Source organism: Helianthus annuus, chromosome 7 (assembly GCF_002127325.2).
Source record: "Helianthus annuus cultivar XRQ/B chromosome 7, HanXRQr2.0-SUNRISE, whole genome shotgun sequence".
Taxonomy (NCBI): Eukaryota; Viridiplantae; Streptophyta; class Magnoliopsida; order Asterales; family Asteraceae; genus Helianthus; species Helianthus annuus.
Genome location: NC_035439.2, coordinates 71227207 through 71236789, shown reverse-complemented (window position 1 = coordinate 71236789; position 9583 = coordinate 71227207). Strand labels below are relative to the sequence as shown.

Genomic DNA, 9583 nt, shown 5'->3' with positions numbered 1-9583 from the left:
TCATAACGTTACGAAACCGTACCGTGGGTCCCGCGGAAGGCCCACCACCTACTGAGGAGATTGCAACACCGCCCCAACAAGAGAAGGTTTCTCCTTCATCACCAGAGCCCACCAAGGCTCCTCGGGTTCCGTTCCCCGGTAGGTTAATCCGTCAAAAGACCAATGAGCAATTCGCTAAATTCGAAAGTCTACTAAAACAATTGCATGTCAACATTCCTTTCATTGACGTCCTAACCCAAATGCCTAAATAATCAAAATTCATGAGGGACTTCCTCACTCATAAAAGGAAAATTGAATCATTGCAATTAGTTAACTTAGGTGAAGAATGCTCCGCCCTCGTACTCAACAGACTCCCCCAAAAGAAGATTGATCCTGGAAGCTTCACAATTCCTTGCTCGATTGGGGACTCCCCCATTCGTAATGCACTAGCCGACCTTGGGGCTAGCATTAACCTCATGCCCGCATCAATGTTCAAAAGACTCAGCATAGGAAAAACGAGTCCTACAAAGATGAGTATACAACTTGCTGATCGATCCGTCAAATTCCCGCAAGGTGTCGCTGGAAATCTACTAGTCAAAGTCGACAATTTCGTCTACCCAGCCGACTTTGTCATACTTGATATGGAAGAAGACACCGAAGTCCCCTCATACTAGGGAGGCCATTTCTAGCCACCGCACAAGCAGTGGTAGACATGAATGACGGAACACTCACTTTAAAATATGGGGATAAGGAAGTGAAGTTCGGGGTTTGGAAGAGAATAGAGGACGATGACCCGGTCAATTACATGAAGGTTATTGATTGGAGTTGGATGATGCTCTCCGACGGTGCAACATGGGATGCAAAACATCCCGCTCGGAAAACATATAACCTCACCTTGGGTCTAGCCAAGGACCCTTATAAACGTGGCGCATCACAGAGGCATTCCGCGGAACTATCCTTAGTTTAGTTTAATCTTTTAGTTTTAATTTGCAGAAATAAAACACACTCGGGATGGTCAAGGATAACAAGGGAAATGAGAAACATAACTCCATGCACGAAAACAGGGCTATCCGACAACAATTTCTTCATTACAGTAAGCTCAGCACGGGCCGTGTCCACCCAACATGGCCTTGTGCTGCACAGTCTGCAGCAATTCGCCCAGTTCAGGTAACTGGACACGGGGCCTTGTTCACTGAACACGCCCCCATGCCCAGGCTTCTGTTCCTTTTCTTAAATTTTTGTCGCTAGCACCTGAACACGGGGCCGTGCCCGGTCCCCACAGGGTCGTGTCCAGACTGCCAGTAACATAAAATTTTGCTTTTAACACCATTTTACACATTCAATCAACCTAAAAACTTATTTTTGGGACACATTGAGAACAATGTGTAATTTAAGTGTGGGGGGATGCTAAAACCTTGAATTTTGTAAGTCCTAATAATAAGCCTTACACAAAACTCTATTGGAACCGCTAATCACCCCAAATTTTTTTTTCCAAAAATTTTCAATTTTTTTTACTTGTCTAAGTTTAAGTTGGGAATTCAAGTCTTAACAATGTTATATTTTTACAATTTTACAACCGATAGCGTTGTGATAAAAAGAACTAACATAAGAAAATTATGAAAAGACATGACAAACTTAGTTAAAATTAGATTATATACTTGATCACATAAAAAACCTTTTTCCCACAAAAGTGAGTTTTGAGCCTTTAACGAGCATAAAAATATATATCTTTACACTAAATGCTCATTTTTCATTTCTTGTGTGAATAGACTCTTGGTTCGTTCGACTCTAGAACTTGCCACAACAATACATTCCCGGTTCTTACCAACTTAAACCCGAGTAAGTAAATGATAGAGACATTAGGACTAACCCTTTTTCATTCTACACCATTATTTTTCATTTTTTTTACCACCTACCCAAAATCCCCCTAGTTAACCCCTTTGAGCCTAAACCTTTTCATTTCTTAACCCAAAACAACCCTTTTTACCCGCCTAAACGTTTTTATTTTTAACCCTTTTTTTAGTAACAACGTTCGGTTCTCTTATGACTTTCTAAAAAAAATAATAATAATAATGATTATTATTTTATGTTGATGAAACCAAGCAAACAAACAAAGTTTATCAAAAATAACTTTGTTTGAATAATTCATCAAAATAAAATAAAAATATGAAAAAAATAAAAGTCTTTCAAACCGACGTTTGTTACGCCTTTCGCCCTTTTTACTAACCACTAACCCAACCACCCACCTTTAGCCCAAGCCTAACCCTTCACCCATAAAGTCCTCTTGATATTTACAAAGGTATATAGTTAAAAAAGAGGAGGATTGATTGCTTGGCAAGCTTATGGTAGGAGTAAGTTCCATGCCGCTCTCGAGTGATTCACTAAAAATACACCTTCGGCCGAGTGTTGAGTGATCCCCCGTGAGGTATGTGAACTTGTATATAAATAAGATTAAAAAAAAGGTATGCTATGCCCTAATAAGTAATTTATCTCAAGAAACGTTCTTAATAAATCATGCCGAATAGGATTGTAAATAAATAAAAATAAAACCTCAATAAAGAATCTTGGAAATCCTGACACTTTATGACAAACCCAAAAACCATCTCTTCTACCCATTCCATTTGGGAGTGAATAAAGCCACATTATAAAGAGTTTTCCTTGAGGACAAGCAAAGATTCAAGTGTGGGGGTATTTCATATGCACAAAATGCAACATATAAATTATATCAATTGTGGCATAAAACTAACCATTTTTTAGTACTAACGTTGGAAAAAGTGTGCTTTTGTCTTCCTTTTGTATTTTCAGGATTAAATGAGCTCAAATTAACAAAAGAAGCAAAAAGACAGCAAAATCTAACATAAATACAAGAAAAGGAACAAAAGTGGTATGCCCGACCCCTCGACAGCATCTTCCCAAACAAAACTAAGAAAACAGAAGACTGCACATGCCCCGTGCTCAGCGAGCACGGGGCCGTGCCCAAGTAGCAGCAGAAAAGACAAACCTTTAGAAGCTTCTACTGCCCACCACGAGGCCGTGCCCAGTAGACACGGGGGCGTGGTCAACTTCCTGTAGGCGCATTTATTGTAATTGCAAATTACAATTAATGAAGAGAGAGACGAGGATGGACACGGGGCCGTGCCCGAGCTTCTGTTCAGCCTATATATAGGAGTGTTTGGAGCAATTTCAACTCATCTCTTGGTACACGACCTCTCTTACACTTCACCCACCACCCACCACCACCATAACACCATCATCCAGCACCATCATCCATTGTCCATCATAGAGTGTGTGAGTCGTCTCGGGATCCAAGATTGATCGTAAGAGTTCTTGACAATCAAAGGCCATGTTTGCCTAAGTCTCTTACATCACTTGGTGAAGACAAGTGTATAGTGTAATACTTTTTATTTTTAATCTTTTGCACTTTTTAATTGGTTTTGTATTAATGACTTTAATTACTAGTTTCTTATGTTGAAGGTGATTCTTCCTTATCGTTTGTCCGTGGTGTCTTGGCATTATTTTACTATCTATATAAAATAAAAGATTTTCACCATTCATATCTCCACGGTCTATATGGAGGTATGTTGGCTACCTGGTCGAGGGTTAAGGGAACAGTTTGGTAAGAGTCTTGCCATTGTTCGGTGTATAGATCCTGCAAAGGACCTGGGTCAAATTTAGTAGGACCTCCTTCAATACCCAAAGGTATTGGATGGCGGGGATCCAAACTCTTTGATCCCCTCATAAGTTAAACTACTATTAAAACTTTAACCCAGCTACTTAGGACTGTATCCCTGCTGACTCAGACTACTTAGCTGAGGGTAACGTCGGCTTCAAAAGAGGGGCCTACCACATTATGCATTAATAACTTAATTAATTATCTTTCAATAATCCGACCCTTTAGGATTCTATCCTTGCTGACTCAAACTACTGGGTGGAGGGTAATGTCGCCTTCAAAAGAGGGGCCTACTACAATAACTAAGATAATCTCTTAAACAAGTGCGAAAGTGCGAAAATAATCAAAGGTTACACTAACACACGAGTCGGATCCAAGTGATTCATCTTGTCTATCTGTTTTTATTTTTATTTTATTTTCAGCATTTTAGTTAGTTTTATTTTCTTAATTTAAAAACCTTTTTTCTAACATTTTGATTTGATTAGATGTTGAGGATAAACCGGTACTAAAAGCTCTTGTGTCCTTGGACGACCTCGGTATCTTACCAACACTATACTACGTCCACGATGGGTGCACTTGCCCATATGTGTGTTTAGTGTTAGTAAATATCATGTTTTATAAATTTAAAACTTGGCTAAAAGTGTAAAAAGGGCTTAAAATATACATCTTAAATATATACACTGACACGCATCAATGTCCCCCTTTTCTTTTAGCTTTTTTCGGTTTTATAACTTCGGGGGTGAAGAACATGTTACAAATTGTTTACAAACATTATATGTGGTATAGTTAGCTAACGAAAGGTACTGCTAGATCATGTGAGTGGTGGGTATAACGCTTAGGACCATTAATCCTCGTTGTAGGACCGAGGGACATGGGTGATAGATCTATTTGGGTGTAGCGAGCCCACACCCATGTGGACAGGGGTTTGGCCCATGAGGTGACTTTGTCGTTCCCGCCGGATGGCCCGACACAAAATCCGCTAGGTTTGAGCCTTCCTGCACCATGTCACACATATTAATGTATTAGCTACACATTAGTTGATATGTTTCCTTTTTTCTTTCATACCAATTTACAAGTACATACATACATACTTAAAAATGTTTTATAGGATGTTCGTGCACACATACAAGACACATGAACTCGCTCAACTTTTGTTGATGTTTTCAAACTACATGTATTTCAGGAAACTAATTATGGATCTGGTGGGCGTCCAAGATATCAAGTTTTGTCTCAAATAAGTGATGTCATCCAGCACTGATGGGTTTTGAGTCGTGTGTTTTATCCTTGATAGGATATATGGTTCAAAGCCTCGTTTATACTAGAGTCTTTTGTGAAGTCCAGCATGGAACTTAAGCTTTGGTTGTAGTGTACTTGAATTTGAAGTCTTGGGTTGTGGTTACACAATGACGATTGTAATGTTTTGAAACTTAATATATGGGTGAATATCATGGTTTTATCATATAGATGTTTGTTATGATTGAATGCAATGATATTAAGCAAGTCACACCTAATCACGCTTCCGCAAAAGTCAGGGTGTGACAGTTTGGTATCAGAGCTTCGATTGTAGCGAACTAGGATTCCTTCTCGAGTCTAGACTACAATCACTAGGGCTTTCTCACGAAAATATTTTTATAACATGTTTTCATTGCATATACACACAACACCCAGATCCATGGAACAAACGTTTTACAAAAAGTAAAGACAAGAAACACGATTGCAAAGTCACATTGGTGGTTTAGTCTGCATGAGGTAGACTAGGAAAGAGAGAGAAAGTTTCATGAAGGATAATGTGAATACATGGTTACAATTGCCATCGTTTGCATATACTGAGTGTTAGTGGTTACTATATGTACATACGTTAGGTTTATGACGATACAGGCACACATGTCATCCTCAGAGAGTGGATTGTCGGATGCCCGTGACCCGATGGCAGTCGCATCAGACGACGAGGTTATGCCTGCGCCAGAGATATATACGTCAGACACTGAGAGTGATCCTGACATGCTGTCCGAGGACGAGGACGACTTCCAGCCGTTCGCGCCACCAGACTTTGGCGATGATTTACCCTTGCTGATGGTTTCCCTAACGAGTATCCTTTTGTCATCCCTGTTCCAGCCCATGACCACCTCATCATTGGTCATCCCGATGGTGAGCACACCGTGGCTCCGATCCTCGATCATGTTCCTCTTGTGGTCATTCCTACCGAGGATTGGCCTTTCGACGATTTGTTTGATGATGACGTTGATTTGTTTATTGATGGTCCTCCTGTCGACGCCCAGGGTGATGGAGAGATAGATGAGGATGTTGTTGCTGTCCCACCTCCTGAGATTCCTATCATTGAGATATCCTCTGATTCTAGTTTACACTCGGTTTCAGACTCCTTTGAGTCTGTGACATCTTCAGCTTTACAGACAGCCGGATTGCAGCTTTTTACTAGTGACTCATACGACGACACCGCTATGTCTGCCGCACTATCACCTGCTCGAGATCCCACACCTCCACATGACCCAGAGCCTGCTCCTGAGCTAGCTCTTGTTCCTTTGGGTCAGCCTAATGTTGCACCTATCGATCTTGAGCCGATTCCTGATCCTGACCATGTTCCGTTTAAATTACCAGATATTGCACTCCCTATTTCCGACCCAGTACCTACACCTATTGATCTTCCATTTGACGAGCCATTTATTCCTCCACCCACACCCGCTGATGTTGCTCCTCTCCCTCCTGTAGATTCCGATGTCCATCGCACTGATTTGTTGATTGTTTTCCTTCAGGACATCCTTGCACCCCGTCCAAGGGAAGGTACTTCAGGTCAGCACCCGTGTGACGATCCTTTTGCTTCAGCAGCTTTTTCCACAGATCTTTTAGGCTGCACCGTTTGCTCCCTTCACTTCTTCACTGCTGGACAAGCCGTTCCAATGGTTCCTACCATACGCTACGCCGATTTCAGACCCCTATCATCCCCCACATTATGGAGGCTACACACGGGATGAGTTGCTCTTGTCACATCAGCTACAGTTTGAGGTTTTGAGTCGTAGAGTTTTAGAGCTTGAGCTGACACCACGTCCTCCACCCTGTCTATGTTTTGATGCTCGTTTCCTTACTATCGAGCAGCAGATTAGTTACTTACTTCGCCGGGTATACGAGCTCGAGGAGGAGCTCGCACATGTTCGCAGTTTGCTTTCCTTCCCTCTACCTCCTCCTCCACCATCAGCATAGTTGGTTTTTGGTTTTATGCAGATTGCATTACCTTTGGTGAGAGCACTACTATTGAGCCAAGATTGTGAAGCCTTTTGGAGACCACCTTTTGATTATGTGATTCTAGTATATTGACAGACTTATTGGATAAGGGTAGTGTGACCCTATGTCCCTCTTGATGTGATACGCTTTGTAAACAAGGTAACTATGGTCAGCAATTAATGAAAGCTCAGTCGTCATGTACTCGCTAAACACTTTGTTGATTTACATGTTGTGCTATGATTATGATATTGTATGATTGCTTGCTATGATGAATGCTTATATATATACGTACATACGACCTTTGGACGACTATTTACTTACTTGACGAATAAGACCTGACCTATCCGATCTTCTTCTTAGAAGATGTCGCCTCGAAGGAACATCGATACCAACAACCCTATGCCGACGACAGAGGCGGAATTACAAGAGCGCATCTCACAGGCCATCGCACAGCACGAGGCCCTTCGCTCCAAACACAGCGGAGGTACCTCAGGAAATAACCCACCCAACGGTAATGTTTAGTCACTTAAGACACATTACAAACCGTTTGAACATTTCCAAGTGTTCTTTGATTATGCCTTATGTGAATGATGTTGCTTATGTAGCAGGCTGCACCTACAAGCAGTTCTTGGGCTGCAAGCCCCTGGATTTTGACGGCACTGGGGGTGCCGTAGCTTTTGTGCGTTGGGTTGAGAAGACGGATTCTGTTTTGCGATTGAGCAATTGTACTCCAAAGCAACAAGTCACGTACATTTCTGGACTGTTTCTAAATGGGGCTCTGTCATGGTGGAACCTTCAGGTTCAAACGTTGGGTGAGACTGTTGCGTATGCTTTGACATGGAATGAGCTGAAGGAGCTGATGCGTAAGAAGTACTATTCGAGGGCAGAAATCCAGAAGCTGGAAACTGAATTTTGGAACTTGAAAATGGAAGATTCAAAGATAGCCAAGTATGTGCAGAGATTTCATGATTTGTCACAAGTTGTTCCTTATTTGGTGGAACCAGAGTTTAAGAGAGTTGAACGTTTCATCTGGGGATTGGCACCATAAATTCTGAGCACGGTGACAACCTCTAAGCCACCGATGATTATTGAGGCCATTGACTTGAGTGTGGCGCTGACCGAAGAAGCAATCAGGTTAGGCAAATTCTCGATATCTGAAACAAAGAAGAAAGAGACTCATGTGGAGTCATCTGGTGAGAACAAGAGAAAATTTACCAATTTTAAGAAGGGTACTCGGGCGAACCATAACAACAAGACTGATAAGGGAAGAAGGTACATGGATAAACTACCTAAGTGCGACAATTGTCGACGTCATCATACCGGGCAATGTAGATATGGAAAATGTGATAATTGTGGCAAAGTGGGCCATGACAAGGAGACGTGTTGGCGTGGTACTGGACGTGGAAATGGAGGTCAAGATGGTAGCGGAAATCGCGGAGGAAACAACTACAACAACAACTACCAAGGTGGAAATGGTGACGATCAAGGGCGTGGTCAAGGGTGTTTTAACTGCGGTGACGTGGGGCATCTCAGGAAGTATTTCTCTAAAAACAATCAGGTACGTGGAAGAGTGTCCAACATCGGAGCTAGGGAAGCACGCCAGGATCCAAACGTGGTTACCGGTACGTCCCCTACTAGTACGTTATGCATCTGTGGTGTTTGATACTGGTGCCGATTTTAGCTTCGTATCTCTAGAGTTTAAGAATATACTTGGTTTAGTAGCAAGTAAGTTAGATATCCCGTATTCGATAGAACTAGCTAATGGGAAGCTGGTAGAAGCCAAAGGAGTGATTAGAGACTATGTTATAGAGCTTGGAGAGCGTGAGTTTTCGATAGATCTTCTGCCAGTTGAATTCGGAAGCTTCGACGTCGTAGTTGGGATGGATTGGTTGTCGAGTAATCGTGCAGAGATTGTATGCCATGAGAAGGTTTTCCACATCCTGATGGCGAAGGAAGAGATGATCGTGATTCATGAGGAGAAGGAGGATACGCCCCTACGGATTATTAGTTGTTTGAAGGCACGGAAGTTTTTGCGTAAAGGATGTGTTGCTTTCTTAACTCATGTCGTTGACAAAGAGGCCGAAGAACCGAAGTTCGAAGATATCCCCGTGGTAAGGAAATATGCTGAAGTCTTCCCCGAAGACTTCCAGGATTACCTCCTCAACAACAAGTCAGATCCCACATTGACTTGGTTCCAGGCGCCGCACCTAAAGCCAAGGCACCCTACCAACTTGCGCCTTCAGAGATGCAGGAGTTATCAACGCAGCTTCAGGAGTTGTTAGATAAGGGATTTATAAGGCCAAGCTTCTTGCCTTGGGGAGCTCCAGTTCTGTTCGTCAAGAAGAAAGCCAGTGGTTTTCGAATGAGTATCAACTACCGGGAGCTGAACAAGCTAACCATCAAGAGTCGGTAACTCTTGCCGAGGATAACGATTTATTCAACCAACTGCAAGGATCCAACTACTATTCCAGGATCGAACTTCGATCAGGTTATTACCAGCTGCGAATTTAGGAAGAAAGTATATCGAGGAACAGTGAGTCAACAATTTGTTTTAAACGTACACTAATATTGTGTTTTCTGCACGGTACACAAAATAGTTATACACAGAATACAAAACTTTGAGAATCTAGGAAACATGTATTTAGGACCTTCGGGGACTTATGTCAAAGTCCATTAGAGATTATCTCGAAAAAACCA

At 42.0% G+C, this 9583-nt stretch overlaps 1 protein-coding gene across 1 annotated transcript; it reads left to right on the top strand.

Moving 5' to 3' along the window:
- Positions 1-7967: 7967 nt before the first annotated feature.
- LOC110866540 lies at positions 7968-9168 on the top strand. Its single transcript, XM_022115686.1, has 3 exons — positions 7968-8158; positions 8219-8508; positions 8639-9168. The coding sequence occupies exons 1-3, from the start codon at positions 7968-7970 to the stop codon at positions 9166-9168; spliced, it is 1011 nt and encodes a 336-aa protein (XP_021971378.1).
- The last annotated feature ends 415 nt before the right edge of the window (positions 9169-9583 follow it).